General features: G+C 41.8%; 1 protein-coding gene across 10 annotated transcripts in view; it reads right to left on the bottom strand.

Moving 5' to 3' along the window:
• Positions 1-27,828, bottom strand: part of Antp (homeotic protein antennapedia) — a 382,224-nt gene that overhangs the window by 7,177 nt on the left and 347,219 nt on the right. For 7 of the 10 annotated variants that reach the window (XM_012298884.2, XM_076532681.1, XM_012298885.2 and 4 more), the window contains 2 exons: positions 23,134-24,601; positions 1,237-11,338 (listed from right to left, as the gene is read on the bottom strand). In XM_012298884.2, coding sequence (XP_012154274.1) covers positions 11,085-11,338; positions 23,134-23,938 — 1,059 coding nt within the window. In that variant the 5' untranslated portion in view covers positions 23,939-24,601 and the 3' untranslated portion in view covers positions 1,237-11,084. Of the gene's footprint in view, positions 1-1,236; positions 11,339-23,133; positions 24,602-27,828 lie in introns of those variants that run through there. The other 3 variants (XR_013038421.1, XR_013038420.1, XR_013038423.1) reach the window with 2 other exon arrangements.

Consider the following 27,828-nt stretch of genomic DNA (forward strand, 5'->3'; position numbering starts at 1 on the left):
ATCCACGATAAAAATTAAAAGTAAAGCTAAAAATTTAAGAACGACATGACAATCTCCCGTAAGGTGCACTTACACGTAGAAACAAGCAGAGTCAGCAGAACGAATCCCAGAGGAGAAGGTAATCTACGTCAAAGAATCTTCCAGCAGAGTAAAATTAGTTGACGGAACAAAGGAATTACAGCTGGGAACGGGAAGCCGTGGCGCGGACGGAAATTAGGTCAGACAGGGACGCATAGAATTCCTGCATGTGGACGCGGAGAATGGAGACGTCCCAGTCGAGAAGAAACCGTTGCCTGCAGGTAGTTTGGTGAAACGTCGAAATCCAATATCGCAGCGTGGCCAGGCATACCAACCGCCTAGAAGCTAGGCACACGGTATGTTCGTTGCAGCGCAGGGGCGAACAGACAGAAATCCCAATAAATCATCCCGTCACGAGCCGTGAGCCAAGGCGGAGCCTCTTGCCTCGTATTAGCCAATAATAATCCTCTCCGAGGTGGAGGCCATCTTGGATTATACAATGGTTCCTTCCGCCACAATTCGTATAAATGCAACCTTCGGGTTACCGGACAACCTTTCCTGAAGGGTCCCAGTGGCGTACCGACCGTGTTATTTTTCGAAACACCGTGAATAGACATTGACCCTTGACTACGACCTCCCTCTTCAAGTTTGTTTACCCGAGATCGACCTTGCAAATCAACCTAACGTCTAAATTTTTTTATTAACACGCTGAGTCATTCGATCTGCAAGGATTCAGTTTGGAGGATATGGAATAAAATTTTGAATAAATTTATGAGAATTGTCAGCGAAGTCGATAAAAAATGGTACCCCTTCAGGGGGTTGAACAGACTAGTCACGTGACTGGTTTGAACCGTGTATCCTCTGGCTGCTCGATCGATAAAGTTCGGTGAGACATGGAGACGAAATGTTGGAGGAGAATGTAGATTCCAGAGATGGACAACTGTGCCCGCAAGGGCGATGGGCTAGTGGCATTGCCATCCACTGATAATTTCTCTATTGGAAAATTTGCACATTTATCATATTAAATTTATAATTTTAAGAATTTCAAATATTTTATCACAAAATCTCAAATTTTGAAAACTTGATCGCTGTCTCTGTTTCGCAGCTGTTCGAATGCACCGTGCACACCGGCGCCCATGAGCTCTTGGGCGGGCACTTAATCTGCCCATCACTGGTATATCCAGTTCACGAATTAATCGCATCGATCTTGACACTCGATTCGTTTTCATATTCAACCACAATTTATTTCTCGTTTTCAAACACAGCTATTATAATTAATATAATTATTATTATTAATATGGACAGACTCTTATATAATATAATACAATACGGTTTAGACTTGTCGACATGATAGCGTTATAATACTATTATCGTTTTTCCATCGTCATCGTCATCGTCGTCGTCATTGTCGTCGTCGTGGTTTGCTCATAATACATAGCTCGATCGCGGTACATATCGTTTGTCATTGCAAATATCGTATCAGTTATTATCGTAAATCGTCATCACCATCGTTGCCATCATCATCATCGTTCGCTGACATACTTTATATTTTTTGTTTCCTCATGTGTACATTTAGTTTACATAATGCGGGACACTACAAAATAATTATATACGTTTATCATAATTCGTAATACTATTATATTTATATTTATATTTATACTCCATATTTATATTTATTTATATAGATTCATTTATTTATATCTTCTGTTTCCGCTTATATACTTCGGTTAAGCGGTGTGTGTAGCCTACGTCATTTTTCGGCCTGGCTATGCACACCCCTATCTAAACGTGTTACTTCTTTTTTTTTCTTTTTCTTCTTCCGCATCGCGTAACCATTTCGAACGAATGTGTTCTTGTATCCGGTCTTTTTCTGTACGTGTGTGCGTGTGTGTGTCGGATGTGTGCATTCGTGTACAGGGATGTTCCACCGGTTCGGCCGGGAGCAATGTGTTCACGTAGCACCGATGACTTCAGTATGCAACCAAAACAGGAAAAGAAACCTAAGTTTTACTATTCGAAGAAAAATACTAAATAAATAAATTATCAAGTAACGTTGAGAATGCAATAGCAGAAACCACTAAAAGTCACCGACATCAATTTTATAATATTAATCTTAATTACAGTAGCAATTTTAGTCATTCCGAATGAAAAGTCCTATACAGGGTGGTCCACCTTTAATTCCAATAATTTTTAATAAAGGTGCATACTGAAGTGATGCACGTAATGGTGACGATAACGTGGCGGCTCTTAATAAATATTGTCATCCTTTTACTCTATCGTCTCGTCACGGTTACAGGACAATTGGACCTCTTACAAACGTGTCCGAATCGTCCCCAAGCGACGACGTTTTGTTCGTATATCATTACCGTATCAATAAATAGTAATTAATTAGTTCTCTGCTACCGTTACTTTGTAATCTTCCTTTAGTCTATTAAACAGGTACCTACTTTACCTACGCGGTATCGTATACAGCAGTCGCGTTTCGCGATTCGACGCCGCAACGTCAGACGTCGCCTTTCACATTGCCCCGCCGATAAAAAAACTCACTCGCTTACTTAGGGGAATTATTTACAATGTTTCCTCTCTTGTAACAGCGTAACCCTGACACAGGACATTTTTTCGATCTTTTCTTTCGACGAACAAATTGTTGCAAAATCGAAATAAGTACCGTTTTTGATTTGATAGTGATAGAACTGAATAATAAATAAATTTTATGGATGTTTAACACGTTGAGTGCTATAGTAGATTTCATTTTTTAATTCAAACGTTGCTTTTTTCATTCACAAGGTTTTTTAGAATTTCTTTTGTGCATTCGATTCTGTTGATCCTAAATTGCTAAGTAGAGTCAATTATTCCCTACAGAATATATGAAGCTTTGATTGAAAATAGAAAGTGAAATTTTCCTACTTTATGAAGAGAATATTTAGAAAATGAAAATGTTACAAATTTTTGTAGTAAAGGTCACCAGTCACCCCTCTAGCAATCAACGTGTTAATTGCAGTAGAACCTCGATATTCTATCGAAAATATTTTACCTAATAATAACTCTAAGTCTCCGAATTTTCAAATTATCAAATTTCCAATTTCCTAGTTTCTAATCGATCATACTCGATACACGGTGTTAACAATGACTAAAACTAGAAGATCACTAAAAAAATTCTAGTTTCGTCAATGGTACCATCTCTGGAGCCCCCAGAGCAGGATAATATCGAGGCCCTACCGTACCTGGTGAACGTTTTACTGTGTTTATCAGTCTTCACAAAGGCGAATGTTATCTGAGAAACTTCTGTCAAATTCGAAAAAGTGTGTACGTGCGCCTAAAAAAGAAGCAATTTACGCTGGTGTATTTACAAATGCAACGGATGTTCAATGACCGGACGATTTAACGCGACACCCGAACAAAGGAGGGTTTTGGATACTCTTTTTTTATATTTACTACAAGAAAACGTGTCTATTAACACGTAAGAGATCGTTTCTGAAAATAAAACCGGTGGAAGATGAACAAATTTATGAATATTGCCTGTGACCTCATCAAACAAAGTAGCAAAATGATCCTCTATTTTACCGATATAAGATTGTTTTCTGATCTTTTAAAGTTAGCATCCCTTTTATACATTTTTGTATCGTAAAAAAGACGGTTAATAAAGTTGTACGACGTAATGAACTTTTAAGTCACAGTATTTGGAGCGATGGATGATCGCGTTGACTGAAAGTAGAGAGGTGATGGACTGTTCCTTTCTTCTTTTTGTGTTCTTTACGTACTTAGGTAAGATATACAGTACCTAAATAGAAAGGTGTATACGAAACTAGCGACACCTGTCTGGAGAGTGACAGGCAGTCAGGAACTCTTCGGCGCATGCGCGTGCGAGGACGTGGTTTCCTTGCGTGATAATTATGACACAATTGGTACTTCAAGATGAAAATATAAACCAAAACTTGTAAATGCATCAAATTTATTTAATTAATCAAACTTTAGTAGATTAGTATTTCCATTTGGAGGGGCCATTTTAGGCATAGATGTATCGATGAATTTGAACTGTATGTTCAATCGATGTATCGACTGTAATATGTCTTTATATTCTAAGAAAAAAAGGAGAAATTTTGACGGAATTAAATTTGTATGTTTTACTAGCTTTGAAGAATTGCAATATTAAATTTAAAAATCCATGAATTCGAATATATTTTTTCAGATTACTTTCCAAAAATACATCTTCGTTTCCTTATTTTTATTAAAAATAACAACATTCCAAAAATGAGCCTCTGCGAATGGGAATATCAAATTAAAATTATGTTAGTTTCCTTGAAAGTTCAAACTCCATTTCTTATCTACCATTTTTGAACTCATAACCACCTACTACAAATGCCCAATTTTCGAGTGAAATGACCAATGTAATCCACTGAGAATTATATCGATTTTTATCGATTTGAGAAAGTTGCCAATCGTCACCGTTTTATCTCATAAGTGGTGTTTGCGAGCTCCCCAAATAGACACATTGACTATATACATGATCGCAAACCCCACGAATATTTTAATTGCGCATTGCCCATGATACACATAACCTTGCCCATTCTATTTTCCAATCATTAAATTACTTTTCTAGAACCACTGCCCCCGCTCGCTGCAACCGACATGCCCGTTTCCTTAATTCTATTCAATTATCATCTTAAGACTTAGGCTTTAGACGTAAACCTTATCGATTAAACGCTATCTTAGTGACTCACTTCGTACATACGCGCTGTTCTTCTTCTTGTTCACCTTTTTTTCTCTTCGACAATCCCTCTTCGTCTCTTCGTCGCTTTTAACTCTACATATACAACCCCTTCGTTTTATCCCTTTTTCTTTCCTTTGTTTCTCTCTTCGAATTATATATCCGTCAATTTTTACGCGACTATATAAGAGTAGAGATAAAATATATAATTTTGCATTTTACACATTCCAGATCACGCTAGGAATCCCTTTTTTTTCTTTATTTCCCCTCGTCAGTTTCACCGCATTTATACACATATATACTCTATATTAGTACGTATTAGGTGTAGAAACAAATTTTCGAATTAGTTATCAAATTTCCAAATCTACAACTGTACATTCTTCCAAGTTTTCAAATTTAGAAATTTACAAAAGTTTAAAATTTTTAGGGCCTCCTGGAATTTTTAAATTCGCAATTTTACGCATCTCGTAATTAATAAGTGTTCAGAAAAAATGTAGCAGCGCCAATCGTACAACCAAATCTGTTTCTACACGCAATACTTAGCTCGCTATCCAATGGATACAAAATTTTTGTTCATTTTAAGCTATAATTGGTGTTCACGGCGATCGCTCGCCGTAACTTCCTCCCCCTTGACCCTACACCGATTTATTTCCATCTTTTCTTTCTTTCTTTGTCCTTCGTTCGATTGCATTCCATCGGCGGTCAGTTAACTAAATCGTGGTTAGCCACGCGATTATTGCACAATTAATTTTTTTACCTCCGCGTGTTGCGTACGATCGCTTGCAAGAGAAATACCGATGATAAATTCGCTAGCCGAGATTGAATGAATTTCTCGCTTTGCGCGTAACGAACTGAACCTTGAATCGGGGAAAAATCATCGACATCGATTTGCACTTTCTACCGAGAACGCGATGCAAGAATTGAGACATAACAATACACCCTTTTACCAGACACAGAGACTGAACTGTAATTTAACTGAAGTCTGAATTAAGCTGGGTTAGATTGTTCGACAGATACCTGCACCAAACATAGTAACGTAACAGATTTACGTAGGAAAGATGGCGGTGCATAATACAGATCTCTCTATTTGTCATGTCATTTGCATCAAGATATAGATCTTTTTCTGATATAAAATTTGGAAGAATTAAGAAGTGCACGAATGAAACAAATTTTAGTAACAAATCAGTGTAACAAAAAATTATTTGTGACAGATCAGTATAAGGTCTTCTGCCTCCACAAGTGAACAATATAGACAAATACAAAAATGGTGGCTTGTGGTCTTTTAAAAATTCCACCTTGCACCTAACAATGAGTCAATACCAAAAACCACTGTTAACTCTGAATGCAAGTAAGTAAATCTCAAGTCTACAAAAGAACAGTAATTACTAAGTCGAGCAATTAGTAAAATACACAATAAAGTACATTCGTTACACAACACGTCTGGTAGTTAAATATACCCTTCGATCAGAAGTAGCCCAGTTCTGCAGGAGTTCACACTTCAGTTAGATTATAGCTCAGCGATCAAACGTTCGACAGGTATTAATATTGGCAACCGTTGGCAGGCTCGAAAAGTGCGTGGAAAACGGTTTGTCAGACAGGCATTTGTGCGTGAAATTTTGCCTGCACGGTGGACCCCGATGTGTCGTAATCGGCTTGGTAGTGTGATGCAAGGCCAATAAATACTTCCTTTGTCTCGAAAGCCGCACCCTACGCCTCGGTATATCTGGCCTACATAGATGCTATCGCTGATTAATGTAGCCAGAATATTAACGCGTGTCTTGCTTACCGACCGCGAGCCCCGCAAAAATAGGAAATCACCGAATCGTGTGCGAGGTGAATCGACGTGTGTGACCGTTATGAATCGTGATCGATATTTCAAGGGCCCGATACCGGGCGAGAATAAGAGAAAGCATGCTAATCAACGCGATACGTTATCTGCATCTTTGAATCGACGGAACAAGTAGGAATTAATTTTGCATTGACAGGTAGAACTGTTGACGGGGAAACGTGGAACTAAAAATGCGTGTGGTTGACAGTTCGATGAATGTACGATGGAGATATAAGAATCGAAGTACATTGCGTTCGCTTAACCAAATGGCTGTCAGGGCTTTTCAGAACATAGAATCCTGCCATGCATTTTAGAATTATGGAAAAATTTGTCAGTTACTTCTTTTTAACAAGTATAATAAATATAAGTACTGGGATTTTTTAGGCAAGCTTTCATATATTTAATATAATTATGTATAATTTGTAATGTGAACTTATACATATTTAAAGAGGAGTTCACTGATTTGCAACTTTTCAAATTGAAAATTTTCAGCTACAAAAATTCTCAAATTGAAAACTTTCGGAAGTTTAAAAATTAACAAATTTCATATTTGAGAATTCTGAGATTGATGGTCTGCTCATTGGCAAATACCATTTGGACGTGCAGCAGGCCATCATAGAACCAAAAAGCCCCAGTGCCATACTATTTTGGCCGCGGTAATACAAACTATAATAACAAGATAGATCCCCAACTTCCGTGGATCCCGTCCAAAGTGGTTTTCAATGTAAACGATAAGTTTGTTTGAACCGAAACAGTTTTCCAACTCAGCATAAAAATAAAAGAGGTTAAGTAGATCAAGACGAGGACCGATGACGGTTCGTTATTTATCGTCGGTGTTCCTCTTTCCCTGAAACTTTCACGAAAACCCGTACCGGCTACGATGGCGAAGAAGCCCCTCGACGGGTTATCGAGCTTAATTGACGCCAATTTGCCCGAGCAATTTAGAATCACGACCCCTGACCGTAAACGTGCGGGTTTCGGGGCTTCCTCTCCCTACTCCCACTCGCCCAAGCAACAAAAAACAAAAAAAAGAAGAACCGTTCACAAGAGACAGCGAGCGATCGTCGACGATCTTCCGTTTTTCACAGTTCGTTGCTCCTCGTGACAAAAAGTTATACATAAATAAATCTCTCGAGAAAGAAAGGCCGGCCGGTGCTCAATCGATGCGCGTGCGCGAGCTGGACCATGTATTACGTATATCAGTTCCACATATCTCCCATTCTTATTATTTTTTTTTTTTCTTTATTTATCTTTTCACGATCATTTCGCTCGTTTCTTCCGTTAACGTGAGAACGGGTCGGAAGAACACCTTCTTCGTACCCGTGAGATCTTTAGATTTACCTCTTATTATACATATATGTGTACATATATATATAATCTATATAATTTTTTTTTCATTTTTATTCATTTGTCTCTAAATACTTCCTCTTCTCGTCGTCACAGTCATTCGTCGTCGTCGTAAGTCGTCGTCGTTTATACATTAATTACGTATTCGTTAATTATCGTTTATTTACGTATATCGTAGATTGCGTGTATACAAGGTGTATAAACTAAATTACGTCGATCTAGAAAGTTTTACAACACAGCACAAGAATTCGCCGCGGCAGAGTTGTCCGACGCGTCGGCCCTAGAGGGACGCGGCGACGCCGGCGACCGCGTGACGATCGACGCGCGGCGTCGTCGATCCGTCATCGGGATCGCGAGCTTCACTGATCAGGCCGACAGATGGTGCGCGTTTGCTCACCGCTTGGCACCCTAAATGCTTCACGCTATTTCATCTACTTCTTTTTAACCCTTTAGCTACCATCTTCCCCATCTTTATCAAATTTTAAACGCGAGTATTTCGTCAAATTTGCTTTTCGATAAATTCCCATCGTGTCATTTTTCTAATTTGCAAGTTTTAGTAGCGAAAAGGTTAAGTCTGCAGGGAATATAAATGGGGAATCACAAATTGACTAGTGATACGTGTTGATATTGTTTCAAAATGAACTATTTCCGATCTTTATTTTTGCGTCATTCGGTAAAAATAAATGTTACTCCTACAACCTTATGTTTGTAAAAAATCCAAAAACTATATGTACAAAGCGCGGTTTTACCTGCAATCGCCCTTAGTGCTAAAGTACTCGATGGCTCATGGACGGAAATGTCCTTCATAAAAAAAGGTTAATTACGAATGTTTCAATGAATGTATTTACGTTATGATATTCGATGAATCGTTACAATATAATTCTACTGTCTCATCGGTAACTCTCGCGAGTGTCACTTGAAAGTCAGGTATCGATCACCATGATCCCCATGGTATTCAACACGTTGTGGAATTAAATAAAATTCATTTAATAAGAATATAATTTATCACGTTATCTCCCCAAGAATGAAAAAGAAAATTTATGTACCATAAATGGTAAAATAAAATGTTTGATATTTTGGTAGAGTAAGCGTTAAGGTGCCAAGCGGTTTCATGCCGAAAGCATCCTATTCCAAAAATACGCTACGAATTACATCACTTGGTAACTTGGCCTCGTGTCGTGCGGAGCAGCAGTAAATTTTCAATGACCACTCGCAAGATTCCTCGAGTTTTGGTCGTTCGTATCGAGGATCTCTCTAACCGAGTTCGCCCCTTCCTTTGCCCTCTTGTTTCGTCATTGCTTCGAACATTTACAAAGAAACAGAAAAACGCAGCGAACACGATTTCTCGGGGGCTGTCTTTCGAAATGCGGTTTCTTAACGCGACTCGTCTCGAGAAAGAAGGTGTTTGCAACGAACATCGAAAGATACGAAATTTTGCTCCGAACAAAACGAGTATAGAAAAAGTTCATCTCAACCTGGAACGAGTAATCTCGTTGAAACCCTTCTGTTTCGAGCGGTCGCCATTTTGATTTACTTTCGAGAGTACTCGCGAGCGTAATTATACAGCGATGCAATATACCCGTAATTTCGTAGCTGTACACTCGACGAGATCGAATTATAGAGGGTCTTTTCCGACACGTCTCTTCGGACAGTGTAATCGAGAAGAATAAAAAAGAAAATAAAAAAAAAAAGAAATTCCCAAGAAAGTTTAAATACGAGAATTTGTTTGTTTGTTTTAGCATGACTGACCTTGCGATGACACTGTGATGAAGAAACGCGGAGTCTCGACTCCTGCTCCGCCGAAGGCCTCCCCGCTCCTGAAACACTGTGCGTCCATTTCCTTTCGTTCAGAGCACACTAACGGACAAGATTAGAGTTTCGTTCACAACTTTTCCCCGATTGGCCGAAACTGTTGGATCCGATCGATCACCAAACAAATCACTGGAATTTAACGAATTGCATAGCACACACTGAGATTTCACTGGTTCCACGACGTGATCGATTTTTCTCGTCCTTTTTTTTTCCTCCGCTGTTTATCACCGATCGAACAGGCGTGAGTGTGCACGGGCAGCCGATGTCACTTCTTTCTCTTCCGCCAGCGAAGAATCACACTTGGCACGTTCTAAGCAACCCTCTGGCTGAGCCACCGCGAAATAAAAAACGGAAAAGGAAACTATCTAAACGATCGATCCTCTCTAATGAACGCTAAACCGTTTCTCGACTACTCTAGCTAAACAGAGACACGACGGACGACCGTCCTTCGCCCGCTATTTTAAACTAACCGCTCTACGACTCTACACGCGTGTACGACGTAAGAGAATAAATAATAAAACGCTTTCCTAAAGGTATATTTCTTCTTTTCCACGCGGTAAATATATATTCTGACACTCGCGTACGTTCATCCTTCTCTCTCGTTCATTTTCTCGCTGCTCTTCTTCATACATATATATATGTATATAATATTTATATATTTATATATTTATATGTATATATATATATCACTTTACAAGCTTTCACGGGGTCACATTCATCCTCTACTTTACAGTTAAATTTCAAACATTCGCGCTGCAATTTCCGCGGGACGTTCCGCCATTTTAAAGTACGTATATATTTCTCTCTTACTCACTCTTTCTCTCGCTCTCTATCGCTCTCATTCCCTTTCGCTCCGTCTCTCTTTCTCTCCGTTATCCCTATCATTATAGGCTTTAGTACAATTACATTCGATTAAATGTAATAGAGGTTAACGCGGTTCTGATTAGCATGTGATCCAGTTTCCTTTCGATCCGATCCTGTCCGATTCCTCTCCGTTCGGTTTCGTTCGAAGATTCTGGATCTCCATAAATCTTCGTCCGACTCGTTCCCGTGTGTCCCGTTCCGTTCACGTCTTCACTTCCATCATGTTGTTGAATAAATTTCGTCTCCACGCGTTATCCTTTGTCTTCTCCTTTCTTTTGTTTCTCTTTTATCTTTTTGGTACGAGCAACTTGATTAACACGACAAAATAAGCGTCATTGCTGTATGTGGGGCAGGGGTGGTTGGGTGGGGGGACTCGTTTTCGGATATTGCAGGGGTGGCATGGCGTGAGGGGGTGTGTATCGAGGGAGGAGGTAGTGCTGGAAACAAGGTATTAACGACCCTGAGAGAGATGAGACCTCTTTGGAAGTTCCACTCCTCGGGATACTCTCAACCCTGTGGCGACGTTTGAGGCGAGATCTCGGTGTCTCCGTCGCCCGAGCCTGGCTCGCCCTTCGTCTTGTTCTCCTTCTTCCATTTCATCCGTCTGTTTTGGAACCAGATTTTTATTTGTCGCTCCGTCAAACAGAGCGCGTGCGCGATCTCGATGCGTCGCCGCCTGGTTAGATACCGGTTGAAATGGAACTCCTTCTCCAGCTCCAGGGTCTGGTATCGGGTGTACGTTTGTCGACCTCGTTTCCTCTCTGAAACACGGAAGAACGGTGCTCGTTAGTTTCGCCTTGCCACTTTGCCTTTTTTCTACCGATTCTCCACACCAACTTCCATCGAACTTAAGCTTTCGTGTCGTACAATTTTCAGGTTAATATATGCGACAGATCGCGATACGAATTTAATCGAGTTGACTCGTATCTACGTGATGTATGGACCTCTAGATCTACCGCTTACTTCAGCAAAATCTACTTTATGTCATAAATTAGTACTCTGTTAAATTCATGAATCCTTCTATAAAACGTCTCTAAAATTGTTTGCTACATTTAAGCTATGGTTAGATCTGACGAATAAACTTGTCACCCTCATAGGAAATCGTTTATTTATTTACGGAAACAGTAAATGGTATATTTATTATCGTTATCGAAATTGTGAGACCAGCTAAATAGTGTATTTACGTTCCTTCAAAAGGAGAAATTCCTTCGAATTGTGAATTCACGAGGTTGAAGATGAGATCGCGGCGAATACCGCGACGACGAGAGCGCCACGGCGAAGCGACGCAGCGCGAGGCGCTTCGTTAGCTCGGCCTCCTTGAACCTGCTATCCGAGATATTTAATGAACGCCGTGTGCAACCTGCATCGGCACGCGGTAAAGTTTTTACGGGGCTTCGTTCGAAACAAAAATGCCTGTCCAGCGAAGAAAAAAGCTCGGCCGGCAGTTCGTAGGCGCAGTTCCGTGTATGATAGATACCTTACAGATATCCGTGACATGATCTGCGCTCGGTGTGGCGGTACACCAATCCCGAACAAGAATATTAATTGTACTTGCCGAGGGAGCAACGAAGAAAGGGAGAAACACGAACGGATAGAGAGAAGCACAGCTGGACTGAACGCGCGAGTATGTGTTTCGTTCTCTCTCTCTCAGCAGGCATAATCTCAAAGGGTTAGGTTAGCTGTTGCCACACGAGTGCAAGAGGGCAAAACGAGAATATTTCAGAGTGGTACGAGGGAGGGAAAAAAAGGAAGAGCAAGGAAAGAGGAGGAGACAGAGGAGGAGAAGAAGAAGAAGAAGAAAACTCCTTGGTGAGCATTCGAGGCAAACGCCGCCCGTCGCGCTGTCGGCCGATGAAGACGGATGGCGACTCTCCTTCCAGAGAGAGAAGGAGAATTCTTGGAGGGCTCCGCATCGCTCGGCCGAACGAAGACGGAGCGCAGAGGGAAGGAGAGAAACTCTGGGAACATGCCCTCTTGTTCCCTCCCTCGGGCTACGCTCTCAAATTAACAACATACCAATCTCTAGCGTTTTCTTATAACTTTTAACCATTTCTAGCTTCCCTCTCATTCTTCCTGCCGCTGAACAATTATTTTCTATTTCGATCTCGTGCTTTTTTTCTACCCCTACTTTACATAATTTCAGGATGCGAGGCAAGTCCACTAAAAATTTTTAATTTGACATCAGAAATTTATGTGATCCTGTAGATACAGTGCGTTGTTTTACAACGCGTTGTATTTCCCGCTGCATTATCGCGCGTTTTATTATTACACGCTGTTATAACGCGTTGTATTACTATACGTTATTTAACCACGTGTTCTATTACCGTGCGCTGTACCAACAGCAGCATTATCGTGTGTTCCATTATCGTTCCATTATCATGCGTTGTAAGGTCACGTTATATGCATTAGACAATTACAGATTGTATCTTTGACATGAAGACTGTCGCAATATCAACAAAGATTTGTTATCGGTAGCAATTATAATCAAGTATAATTAAAATCAATTACAACTGTTTACGATTCAATCTCCTGTAACTTACATTCCAAAATTCCAGAAAATCTTCTCTATAAGGATGGTAACTATTCTTAAAGTGATATATACGTCATGATTATGCGAAATATTATTCCAAACTGACCAACAGGCTACCGCCCAAAATACCCCGACGACGTTTGCCAGAAAACTGGAGTCCTAGTCAGTCGATCAAAGGATGCTCGGGATAAACATAGATCTTGAATTTCATCAAAGAAACTCACGAGTCTCGCGCAAATGCCTCCGCGAGGATAGTCGGCTTATTAATGTTCATTCGTCAGCCAGTTAATGAAGGTACCCCGTGAAGACAGTGTACATCCTGACCTAGAAGATCATCAAAGCGTTCAAGGAATAATAAAACGGTTTGAAGTCTCGCACGAACTACCCCGAGACGATTAGTCGGTGCCTATTTATCGGCAACAACCTTATCTCCTAATTATAATTCGTGTCACGCTTGTATCTAAAGAAATGATAAATAAGAGGCGGGTAAAGAGATTCCTAATAGTTATCACTTCAAACGCTGAGTTCAGCTCTCCAGTTTATTAATACCTTCGTGGTTAATGCAGATTTAAAGATAGTTGAAGATTTGTAATAATTGGAAAATTTGTCATATTTTGAAAAACAAAGTTATACGTTCTTTGTTGGTAATATAAGAAGTTTATAAGCATGATTTCTATTTAGCAAGCTATTACTTTCAAACATAAGTATACATTCCAAGGAGGTGACGGCTCTGCACCTGTTACCCTGGGGTCGAACATGTCAAACGAGTGCAACCGAACAACCGATTAAAAATACCAGTAGAAAAGCCTAGCCATTCAATCGTAAAAGATTAAATCGTTCATTGTATACGACGTACATACACGTCATTGAAAATCGACCGTTAATCGTAAAGATACAGCTACTGATTGACGTTATCAATTAGTCAAATAAATTACTTATCAAACAACATCAAAAGGATTATTAACATGGACAATTAATCTTTTGAATGGTAAATGTACTAGGAATAAATTTTGCCAAAGCAGAGACACCATGTCCTAGATACCGAAGAAACAATGTCGGATTGAATCCTAGTCGTATACGGTAGTCCTTGAGACGGTGTGAAAGCATTATCTACCTACACGATCTCTGGCAAATTAATCACCGCTATGCACCACGAGCACTAAAAAGAATTTAATGGCGTTTTCATTGTGCGAACACATCGTGGGAAACGCGGCCACGACGTGCTGAGGGTACGAGATGTTTTTTCCCGCCAAACGCCACGAAGAACCGGGGAACAGCTACGTTCCAAGGACCAAAAGACAATCGACCGTTCTAAATCTGCAATCTCCATTCAAACACCGTCAAAGTGGTATTTTTGATATTGACTCAAAATTTTATCCACGCTATTCTCTTCAGGGACGTTTTGTTTAAGCTTCAAATTGGTAGTAATTATATAGATAAAGTTGAAAGGGATTTGTAATATATTAAGACAATTGTAGCATCCAGATGTGTAACATGAACAAACGTCCACGTATGAGTTACTGATATAAGTCAGAAGAGGGTTGATGTAGTTAGAGGAAATTTAATACTGTTCTATTCGTGTGTAAGGTCTATTGAAATTTGCAGCGTGCTTCAATATCCAGGGTACAAGATGCATGTTTTTCGTCGACGTTGTCCATCGATGGATGGACACTCGCGGGGCGTGTCGAACAGGTCGATAACAAGAAAAGCTGGCCAGAAACCTTCGGTTTACGCCGAAGCTTGGCTCTGCGATCCTGGCGTATAGCCGTTGCTCTCGCGGATGGAGGTGACTTTAAACGCGGGGCAATAAATTAACGGCGTTGGGTTACGCAAGGATCAAATGTCCCCTGGAGTATGGCCGAGAGATTTATGGGTCTGCCTTCACTGGCGCAGCATGAAGGAACGGAACGGAACAGAACGGAACAGAACAGAACAGAACGTACACAACCGTACGGCTTATTATAGGCTAGTTGCTCCGCTTCACTCCGCTTCGCCTTCAAGACGCTGGTCGACTGGTCTTTCAGACCCGCCGCAGGATACATGCAGGACTTTTCAGACGAACCAGCCTCAGCTAGCCGGATGTTGTAACTCGCTAATAAGGCGCGGCCACCACTCGCTGCCCAATTAAGCTAAGCTTTACGTGGCCACCTTAAGGCCAGGCCTTGAAACGCTCTTCGATTAGATACCCTAGATATCCCATTAATTTTATCCGTTCAGACCTCCCCTTACCCCCTTCTATCTCGTTCCGGTTATACACGAGGTAAGAGCCTCTCGGATTATATGACCGGTCCACGTCGCTGACAGAGGTTCAGATTAATTGCGAGGAATCCGGTGAATCGCCTTGGAAAACCTCCTCGACGAACACTTCGGGGAATCAGGTGTTTTCGATCGAGATACATGCTTCTTGCTCTTCCCATTGATATCATGGTCGGTCTGATAATTTCTTTCCTATCCTGCGGTCGTAATTTATCTTTCAATCCAAGTATCACGTTAGAGCTGTTTCACCTGAAGGTGGTAGGTAAACTGTTAGGTGTAAATGAACACTATTAATCAGTCTTTTCTAACAAAAATCACTATTTAATACTGGATTCATGGACATTCACAACAACTAGTTTCAGATTAAAAATAAGGTGTAGCCGTATTAAGTAATGTTAACATTTTGGAAAAAGTATCTTAATTTCTACCAAATCTAAGAAGCATCGTTTTGATTTCTCAACTGGGTTCCATAAACCCAGTGTTAAAATTTTCTTGACACGAATAGCTGATGTGAAGATTCGTATACTATGGGTCTCGAACTCGAGGCTAGTTTCAGTGTTGCGTTGTTATTAAGTCAGAAAGCGATAGTTTATCCGTTCAATCTACAGTAATAAGGTAATGCGTTAATTATCGAGGTAGGTAGTCAATAATTTTCTTCCGTCAAAGATTGAGGAAGTTCGCGAGGTTAGGAACGCGACCCTCGTCGCATAAACAACCGACGAAATTCCTGAACGAAGGTTATCTTGTTGGCATGGCGCGACCCCTATGCGAAGCCTATGCTGACTCTCCTCCTCCTTCTGCGTCCCATTGAGCAAAAAAGCGAGCATGCTCCCTCCCGGCGAAGAAAGTTCAACGAAAACAACGTGACATAAAGCAAGCAGCCTAGGACGGAAATACAAAAAGCAAGACGAATTGCCACGCTTAAAATATATGGAGACTCAGACGGACGGATGCAGACGGGGAACCGGAGGAAGTTCGATCACGTGGTCGGGATTAAAGAGACGCGAACCGAAAACGGGATTTGTCCTCCGCGTTTTCACCTACTCGTTAAATCGCATATGTTCGTTTTAAAACTTAATTATATTCAAAACCATCATCTGTGAATATTAACCCTGCTAACAACAGGGATCTTGTTACAACAGAGATCTTGCTACAACAGTTTGGATCTTTTATGGACCACAACAATCTTATACCTTTCAAACGTTTCTTTCTGTAAACACTAAAAACTTTCTGTAAAATTAACAAAATGTTCTGTCAAACTTTGAGCAAAACTTTGTCAAAGCTGTGAAAGTCAACGTTAGAGTTTAAGTTCGATTGTAACGCAAATGTGGATGCAATGTAGATTTGCAGACGTAACAGGAAATGCAGACTCTCCCGTTATCCCATCGATTTAAATAACGAACAAGACCCAGTTCGTAATGGAGCAGCTGGCCATGGTTATTCTCATCCAGGAAACTAGGTATGCTAGGACAAAGTGGGAATGGCGAGTGTCCACCTGGGCCGAAGTATATAAGAAGGAAGAAAAAGGAATTCAACAGAAGTTGCCGCCAAGAAGAAACGTCAAGCTCGACCCGACACTCATACAGAGGACTTAGAAGCCCCCAGGAGTATCTGATACGAGGCCTCTCTCCCTCTTCGCCTTCTTTTTTCTGTCTTTCGGCCAGACAAGCAGACAGCCGGACAAGGAGACGGAACCTGAGAGACCGAAGGAGAGTCAGAAGGTCGAGATAATGAGCAGCGGGAATAGGTTAGGTTACAGTAACGTTATGCATTTTGTACGACCGATATCGTTCGGTGCAATGTCTTACTTTGACTACAATCTTTTCGAGTTTGGAAAATACTTTTGAGGAAAATGTGTGTAAATGAAAGGATGTAGAATGGTGGACGCTAAAAGGAACTACATTACTGGAGGCACAAGTTGAACTAATGAAAAGTTAGAATGTGATGTCGAATTAAATGAAAAAAACTTAGGTGATTTTGGTACTTCCTTAACAGAAAAGTCTGCAAGTCCGCTGCTAATAACTTGTGTCCACGCCACAGCATTACGCCAATCAGCAACAATGACCATCAAGCAGTAAACGCGTTAACCTCTTGGTCCCCTTAATTCCACACGTAATACGTCATAACTCTTGAATGGCACAAAGAGAACGGCTACATTTTTGTCGAGTTGTACACTGATCAAAATTACAAGTTCACTTCACTTTTAGCTAGCTGTCTTTTCCTTTGTATCATGGGAGAATGCAAAAGACGCAATTTGTAGATTAGGTTTGTAGATTTCTAGGCCACATTTTTAGATTAGATTAAAAGATACTGTATATAGGTTAGATAACGCTATAAGTTCACATATGAACTTAGAATTGCTGTTTCACTGCAATTAATTGCATAATTTAGATTTTAATCTTCCTCATAAGTATTATGATAATGTATTAGGAGTGTATCAAGACAATGAGATCCGAAGTTAATTACTTATATCGGCAAGATCTTAAGTAATTATCGAAATCAATAAAACGAAGCTTTATAAAAGCAAGAAGAAGATAAGAAATTCGTCTACCGAAACACAGTGAATAATTAACGTATTTAATTCTCGGATATCCCTGGCCAGTCCCACCAGGAACGCTGGATTCCCAGCGATCCGTTTCAAGAATTTTTTGCTCCCTCTCAAGAAATGCCTAATCTGTGAACGTAACGAAGTCTTTGGTCTATCCCACTTTCACCCTGGTTTCCCCCAATTCCGAGGTTTAATTTATACGCGCAGCTCCAAGAGAAACCCATATCCCCATCGCCCGTATCGTCCATGGTTGTCTCGGGAGTTCATGGCGGCGGCCCAAAAAGCAAACGGACATAGGATTTCTGTAGAGCCATCCATCATCGTCACCGTCCCTACGCCCTCCTCCGAACTGATCTTCTTTTTCTCTTTCTCACCCTTCCGTTTCCTTTCCTTCCTATCTATCTCTATCTCGGTCTATCCTGCCTTCGTTCCCACGTCATTTCCTCGACGCTCCTCCTTCCATGCCCTTTTGGGCTCCGTCTCTTTTTGAATATCTCACGAAGCCGCCATCGTTACGGACACCAATCTCGTGTCTGGCTATGTGGTCTAGAAACGCGTTTCCAGATGAGATTCTGATCACCGCGACCCCTGCCAGTTTTGCCCACAGATTAAAAACCGTGTGCGTCCGCCACATGCTTTCTGCCCATTTTTTGTTCCTCGGTACAAGGAGAAAGGGGCTACAGGTGTTAATCGCTTATGTTCGGAGCAATAAATCAAACTGGGGCTGACTTATAATATTTCACATGGAATATTAATACGGGGATTATAATAGACAAGTATTTTCGAAGTGACTAATTAATTTGCAAATTACTAATTTTCAAAGCAATAACACACAAGCTGCCCTAATTATACCAGATGACAGTACTAACTGTAATAACAAGTGTATAAGGGTAACTGTAATGAAGGTTCCTTAAAAAAGAGGTCGATTCACACCTAATACTCGGGAAATGCGGTCGCATAGAAAATGAACATCTTCAGGGACAATAATTAAAAAAATTCGTTATCTCGAGACGAATCAGATCCCGATTTCAGATAAAGCTTGGAATTATGTCGTTCCTCAATGCGGCCCGTCGGAATGCAATTCCTGTTTGCAATTCCAGCCACGCACTCCGTGTAATTATCGATACGCTGTGTCGCTGGCTGTCGAACATATCGGAACTCGAGTGTACCCCGGAGGAAAAGAAACCTATCGACACCGGTCGATACGCGTTTAATGCGTAAGATAATTGCGATCCTTTTACGCGAAAAGATTTATGATATCGAGTCCTTCTAACTTGGTGCTCCTCCTTCGTCCTCTTCGCAAATAAGCACGCAGCAGCTCGGCTTATATACATACACGCATAGGTGTGAGGCTTCCGTTATTGCACACAGGTGCAGGCCGCAACCTCTCGTACAAGCGCCACATTTCTTGTGTAAGCCGTGCACTGACACGAATGCTTAGCGAACAGAGAGTGCCGCGGCAGAAAAAAGCCGCATTACCATCGAATTAACCCGCGCGAAATATCTACATAAATGGCCAATAACCCGTACCCGTAATGAGGAATTAAAATGGCCCTTGCCGTACACTCGCTCGATTTATTTCCTCCTTTCTTTTTGTTAATCTTGCTCGATTAATCGGGGACGCGAATTTATGGACTGAACACTGTTCTCTGGCCCAGCACGTGGCATTGAATGTTAATGCCTCTCGAATCTTCGTTCCTGGGAATTGCCATTTTACGTTTACCGTAACGTCGATTATGGCTACTCCAATGAGCACGCGTGCACGAGATGACTTGCAACAGTGTCCTTTGCTCGTTTCGACTTTTTTCGGATGTAAGGATTTTTCAGTGCATGAGGATAATCGTTCACAGAATGGTAGACTGCGGTTGTACTTGCATAACCTCAAATTCGGTGCTCTTCGATAACTACTTCCTACTCTGAAATACTGCTATCCTCGCGATTAAGTACTAGGAACGGTTAAAAGTAGATGTTTAACGCGGAGGATCATGTGACTCGACAGGTGGCCGGGACATTTCGTGAAAATCGTCGTAACTAATGGCGGATCGAAGGAACATCAGAGGAGGCTTTCACGTTCAGAAGTCGTGCACGTTCCGCGATGTTTCGTGATGTTCGGCAGTAAACGACACCGATGTGCACCACCATGCCGCGGTGTTTCACGAGTCAGGCCAACTATGCCGGAATTTCCTAACCTATGTAACGTAAATGTCCCGCGTAAGGTGCCAGGGAATCTCGGTAGTTTCACCGGGCAAATGCCCGGAGAGCACCTGCATCTATAAAATTGAGTCATGCATTATTCATAGGACCTGCTTAGCTCAGCTGGTGCGCTTTTGCAACGTGCTAAAGAAACGGCCAGCCACGAATGGATAGCCAGATAAATTGATATGAAGTTTATCATGATTGGTAGCCCTGTAAGGGTAAACAGGATCGACTGGAAACTAATAGACACTATCGAAACGGGCAAATACTGCAGATCAACACGGAACATTCGATGGGAGGAAATTGTAAATCGCTTAAATTTCGAGCTTGGGTCTTGTAAGTGTCGATGCGTACAATGATTAAAATCGTGTTTGTAGCATTCGCTTACTGATACAATGCCAGCATCCAATACTTTTAAATACACTATCTGTGTGTAAATATATATTACAATTTTAGTTTAGATACTATACTTCTTTAATTAAATCAAACTTAAACAAGAAGATCGTGAACTGCTTCATTGGATCACCTTGAGATGAGTTTTATTTTAAAGTAAGTTAGGATGCATTATAATGCACAATTTTGCATAATGCAATGATCAGTGTTAAGCATATCTATGTGTCATAGAAATTAAAAATTGAAAAGTCATAAAAAGGGGATGATAATTCAAACATTACAAGATTAACGTGAATTTAAGTGAAAGATAAGAGTAAATGAAGAAAATATGCTGCTCTTGAAAAAGATTTTGTCCTTGAATGATTAGAAATTATCGGTTCTAAATAATTTGCTTGGTTCATAGGTTTTACGAAAATTTACGAATTGACGAAGAAATCAATATGGTTACCTGAGGCACGATATATTATTTGTTGCTGCGAGGAAAAACTATAATGTGTCGACATCTGTGAGGAGATTCAGGCACTCGAACCTCTGTCTTCCTTTTGACTGGCAGTAAAGTACGGACCAACATCCTCATCGTGAATTGGACCATTTATCGGCGAAACAGGAAATCTGGTAGCTTACGAACTCAACCGAAAGATGGTCCTCAAAAAATCAATTATTCGCTTAAATTCTATGTACACTGTACATACACTCTACATAACTCTAAAGACCACATTTAAATTAATAAACTTGAAGAGACGAGAAATCCTTAAAGGAAGAAATTTTAACGAAGCACTAGTTCCCTTCACGAAGTGCACCGAGTAACTGAGGGTTAGAGTACTAATAAGGCAAAATGGTATCGAAGAAACGTTTACACGGTATCCTTCAAATCCTACCCTTCAAGGTTGCAGCTTCCTTGGATTTAGCGAAGGAAGAAGCGGCGGAAACGCGAAGGGGAAGAAAATAAGAGCAAACGTAGCGGGGTGCCAAAACCTGTGCTCTTACCTAACCCTGGGAGAGGATACCTTCGGGTTAAGGGGAGCGGACTATTATCACTTCGTTATTGCCATCATAAATTTCCAACTCGTTACACCGAAATTGCCCCCGTGATTCTTTGCAGTCACGGATGGGCCGAGAAAATGTCGGTAAACCTTTCCTGCGTTACAACCCCGTCGTATTTCAAGAAAGCAGGTGGTCTACCTTACCTCTATCTATATATTTTCTTGAATATTGCTTTCGGGGTTATAATAATCAGCCGGGGATTTGTCCTTCATCGAAGGTGCTCTATATTCCCGACAAGGATACAGATAAATTCATACAATATTCTTTCCTTCATATTGGTAACATTGTAGCAATTTTAATGACAAGGATTCTCGTCCTGATTTTTATAGATGCAAAATGATTTTGAAGAGTATTTGAAAGGAAGAACAGTTCAAATAGCGAAACTGTATAACTAGTAAGGATTAGAAACTGCCGTAAACAGAAGTCTCGCAGAGAAAAGTTGAAATATGGTTCGAAATGTTAGGAATCTGTTCGAGGTGGCCATTGGTTGGACATCGGAAGGTGAAAACGAGTGAACTAGTTCATCGTAAGGTTCACTCGAAAACACGAGAGCAGCCATGAGTTATCATGGGAATAAAAGTGGATGAGTGGAGGCTCTGCCAAGCCGTGGAGCCAACGCGGACGCGAACGTAGCCAGCCAGCAAGATAACTTTTATGGGGGGGTAAGGGTACGGTACACGGTATACGCGTGGTGAAACTACCGAGCTAAAAGGTCAGAGCAATAAATAACTCGGTACGTCTGGGGTATACCTAGAAACTGGAGACATTATGCCAATCTTGGCTTGCGAACCGTACGAATGTGGTCTAGTTTTACCTACTGTTGCATAAATCTGAAAGCGACCGGCTACCTGCCGTCCTCTCTAGAAACCTTGCTTTCTACGAAACCTCTTGGTCACGCGGGAAAAGCCTTGAGCCTATTTTCGTGAGCCGTCTCACGTATTCGCGATTATGCCTCTTTGTGATCGGAGTCCGCGATTTTGGAAACTATTTTTTATTTTCTTCTTTAAGAAGACACGCATGACCCTGTCTCATAAATCTACGCGTACGCGATCTCTGGATCCTCGTTGAATTTATTTTCTCGGGTGTACGGAATTTAGAATTACTGTCGTAACTTAGCTTTTGATGTTTTATACGACCTCGCTAATTAATTTGCTGCTTACTTTCATGATGACTTGTCCGATTTTTGGACAAGACAGGAATTGTTCAAATTTTGTACATTTAGAATGAAAATTGATTTGGGTCTTGTAGAAAACATGGTCGGATAAGACCAAACTTGAGTCATAGACATCTTTACTTGGAGTTAAGTTTGAAATAGAGTTCAATTTCATTTGTTATTTTTGAATAATTCCTTGAATTGTGAATTGTTCATCATGTTGATTAGTGGACCAGTTTGTATTCGAGGTATAAATTGATACGATTCTGCCGGATTCGCTAATATGTTCATATGAAAGGCATCATCTAAATCTTGATGTTTAAGTTCATCAAAAGAAACATCGGAAGCTGTACATGCATTTTGGGGCTGAAGGGTTAGGTAACCCTGTGAAAGTCTTGCGTGTAATATCATTGGCAGACTATGGATGTAATCTTACCGAATTGACTTCTCATCCACGGGTAGAGCGGGCTCGGTAGGTTGGCACTGGCCGCGCCTTGAGGAGTGCCCTGTTGTTGCTGACTAAGCGGCGACGTGACCACCCCTTGATGTTGCTGAGCTTGCGGCTGTTGCTGCGGATGTATGCCTGGCTGGGATTGCTGGGACGCCGCCTGCGTCTGTTGTTGCTGCTGATACATCATGTGCTGCTGCTGTGCCTGAAGATGTTGGTGCTGTTGCGGTTGCTGTTGGTGCTGCGTTTGCTGTGGCTGCATGTGAGGATGTTGCGAGTGCATCTGATGGTGCATCTGGGGTTCGACGAGAGGCGGGCTGTCCGGTCCATCGAGCACGCTACCCTGATGATCGACCGCGGCCGCTTGAAGCTTGCAACTCGCGTAGACAATAGGAGTGGACGGATGTCCGTTCGGGGTCGGTGTGTGTCCCATGTGGCCCATACCGGGGCTGGGGGACGTCGACCTGTAACCACCCATCCCGTCCATGCTGCCGTGCTCCTGTTGATGCTGATAATAGGTCGCGTTTCGCATGTCCATCCGATTGTACGGAGGAAACCTCGGATAAGGCATATCTTGTTGGGTGCCCGCTGCCCCATAATGATGGCCAGGTACTCCTTGACGCAGGAGGCTGGGGTCGCAAGGGTCCCCGGCTTGCTGGGACTGTTGTTGAACAGACTGCGTTTGCTGGGGCACCTGGACGGCGGCACCGTAGTGCTGCTGATGCTGATGCGGGTGTTCCACCCCGCCATTACGCAGGTCCGGGATGTACGAATTCGCGAAGTACGAACTCATGCTACTTGTCCCACCTGGCCCACCTGCTAATGCCACCCTCGGTCTTTTAGCGTGCTCTCACTCTTCGTCTTTTTTCTCTTTATCTTCGATGCTTCTTCGCCACCTATTTACTTTACACTTACTCTTCCGCCTCCTCCCCGGCCTCTTCTTCTCCCTTTCCACCGGAGTATATCTTTTCGCTTTTTATATATTCGTTCGTTTTGTTTTGTACTCTATCTGCGTACGGACACACTTGCACACTGGTCCTTACATTTGGATATATTATTTATATTATTTTTACATATATAATATATATATATCACCTTCTCTAGACCTTGACTGCCACACTCTCGGACAACACGCGCGCGCGCACACTCTTTTCTTATATCACACCACCATCACCGTATTAATTCCACTTGCGTATCATTTGAATTTGATTCTCCCTTCTTATCACACTGGACTCGTCGATAGAACGGAAAATAAAACAACGAGAAACTGGAGCACTACAGAACCGTGAGTTATCAAACTGCGTTAGGGGCGAGGATTGAACTTGTACACGAGGGGGGGAAAGATGGTGATCAGAGTTCTTCGTCTTCTTCGGTATGGTACCTTCGTTCAAAGCGCCAAGCCGCTCCAGACACGTTCCGTTCCTCTGTCCACCCTGCTACCGAAATTGTGCCGCACCTGTAACACCGGAAACACACAGCCGTTTTAGTTTCGCGGGATTTGGAAACGTTTCGAGGCTGACTTTCGCGCTACAGTGTTGCAACGCGGAGTCGAGCAAAAGCTCTGGTCGCCGATGTTTGTACGACCGACCGAATGAAGCGAGCCGAGTTTGACTCCGTGAGTGACAGAAGGCGAGGTACACACGTGGCTCGTCACGGTGACGGCCATCGCCCAGACGCCGAACTTGCTGCTTTCGGCCTTCTGTGTGGGCGGGCTAAACGATCGTTAAATTTGGAAAAATTCCCGTCCATTAAGCGGCATGGCTACTGAACCCCTCGCCGAGGTTCTCCCTTCATTTTTTTGTGGTACACGCGGTCGTCGGCTTCGCGCAACTCGTTAGTACGTAACTAGAACCGGGTGACTTCTTCCTTTTTCGCCTGGCTAACCGAGACCAGTTCCGGGAACGCGTTTTACGAAACATTTATCGCCGCAAACTTTGCTCCGTTCACCCTCGAACGACGGTAACGGGTTAAACGTGTCACCGGACGTGGACCGAGAGTTCTATCGACACGTATCCGACGCACAACTGATGCCTGACCGTATGGTACTTATTGTACAAACTAATACGCGAATTTGGGAGTGTCATTGGATTTTGTTTGTTCGGTAACATTTGAGCTTGTTGCTTTCAAAAGTAACATTGGGTTTTTCGTTCAAATATTCTAGACTGCCTGATGAAGAGGTCCTGATCACTCATATGTACGATGCGTGCAATGATGAGGTGTTGCAAAGTTATTAAGATTTCAAATTTTTTAATAAAGAAAGTCGTAAGCGTATCACATTTTCAAAGTTTTAAAAGAAATTCCTCTTTACGTTATAAAATATAAAATTTAGAAAATGAGACTGCATCAGAAAAGAATCTGAGGACTAAAGATCTGAATTTCGAATTATATAATAGTAAATGAATATTAAATTGGAAATATTTAAAAAATCTGTAAGAGTATGCATTTTCGTCAATTTAAATTTGGCGGTGCAAATTATGGCGTTGAAAAATTGGCAAACACCGAGGAAGGGCCAGTCGGTCCTTTATCGGCAGAATCTTGTAGAAACAGGTCTTCCGATCGGTCCCGGGAACCTTCCCTACCGACTGTGCATCATATTTCGAACATCGACTCGATGATCTAACTTGTATTGTAAGTTCAGGCAGTGCACACGAGTCTGAGTACTGATTGCTCCATTCTACTTGATAGAACGAAGACTAAATAGCGACGAAAGAATACGAATGATATATCAGACAGGAAATAGTAGTAAAATATTAAAGTAAAATCCTTTGGTAAATATTTGAACTGATTGTAAAATCGAGGGTCGATAATATTTGAATTATTCTTAAGAAGTATAATGAAAAAATTATAATTAATTATGACTATCATGACCCACAAAATTTAATGTTGTTGATGTTACACATAGGAGTATTCTTGAACCAAGTTTTGAAACATTTTGATCCATGTATTTGCTACACTAAAATATATTCGACAAAATAAAAAGAAATATTGTATCAAAGAGAGCTTTGGAAAAACTGTTCAATTGGCGATAACTGTGCAATCATTGCGAATTAATTATCAGCATTTGAGTTTATTTTATAAACATTCGCCAGATAACTTTAAACATTTCAACCTGAAAATATGTACTTTTATTTTCCATCTACGTTATTTCAGGAGTAACCATCTTCGGACCACGCTTTTAAAAACGAACACCTCCACTATTATTTTAAACATCTAATTAGTACCAAACATTACTTTTGTTCATCTTATTTTAACTGTACAATGATCTCGCGGAACAAACATATTGTAGTCATAGTATCCTAAAAATATTTAAAGGGCTTAGCAAATACTCTATAAACGAAAAAAGGTAGCTATTTACAATTTGTTTTAGTATATGATTATATCGATTGATCGCACGTATAATAGGTGGTAAAGTAAAAAAAGTATTCGATTTCATTGGAAGGGAATAGAATAGAATAGAATGTACGTTGCGAGGGTATAGGGAGCAGCAGGGTGGTCGTGTTGGTAATGGTCGAGGAATGGTATGGGGCAGAGTTGCGGGGGCGGATGTACACGGGGATCCGAAGGGATGGGTAGGGTGGCAGGTTGAAGGGTTCGGGGTGGAGGTGGGGCCCTTGGGAGTTTGCTGTACACGAGAATGGGTCGGACACGGGACGATCGCGATTAACATTCCGGCCGCTAGCTCGCTGTTCGCGCGGCGCTTTCATTAATTCCAGCGTATTGATTCCCCGGATTGATGAATGGCCGCCGATAGCGATTCCATGCGCTCCGCAACTCCCCGTGCCCTTCCCTCCTGCCCGCCCGGCCAGGATCGCGTATAAATTCTACCTCTCGCAGGATTTTAACTCAATTCCCGCTTTACGGACTGCTCTCGCCCCCTTACGTATCCTGTGTCCTCGTAACGCCGCTTTCTTTCTATTTATTCGGCCCCTTCGGTTTTCCCAGAGATCAAGATAAAGGCTTACGCCTCGTTTCCATCCGAACGACCCGTAACCCCTTCTTCCTTCTCCTCTTTTTCTGTCTCTGTTCCTCCCTTCGCGAGGAGCTTTCCATCGGGCGCGATTAAACGCGATCGTTGTTACGCGAGCCGTGTAATAAACCGTTTCAAATGGAAAACGTCACGCCTCGGCATTGTTGGAAACGCCGCATTGTCTTTCCGTGAAAACGTTTCTGCCGTTTCGTCCGAACAAGGCATTGTTTTAATCGCCTGGCGGAAACCGCTCGAGGAAAAGGAGTTTCCGGTGGAACATCTGGAAAAATGGCACGATCCTATCGTCGGAAACGGCCACCGTCTCCAAGAGGTTCGAATGTTTTTTCGAAGGGACATTTGAAGGTCATCGTGGCTTTGTCCGGTGGTGACACCGACCGGAAGAGGCATAAACTAACTAGCCGTTTAAAGGTCTAAGGAGTTCATATTATTGCCGGCAGATGGCGATGTCGACAGCCAGAAGAAACGGAAAAAACGGGGTGGAGCGTGTCTGACAGCTGGGTGGGTTCGGGGCCAAGGTGATTGAAAACAGGGTGGAGCGTCACGTGACGCCATAGTTGGATATGGAAGTGACGTCAGGCAGCTATGATGGCCTCTAGTTAACAAAATGGCTCCTACCACGAGTTCCTTTGTCTCTTCTGTTGCTGATCGTGGATCATAGTTATCCTCGCTTAAAGGGACGATTCATTTGGAAACTT

This window comes from Megachile rotundata, chromosome 1, assembly GCF_050947335.1.
Source record: "Megachile rotundata isolate GNS110a chromosome 1, iyMegRotu1, whole genome shotgun sequence".
Classification (NCBI taxonomy): Eukaryota; Metazoa; Arthropoda; class Insecta; order Hymenoptera; family Megachilidae; genus Megachile; species Megachile rotundata.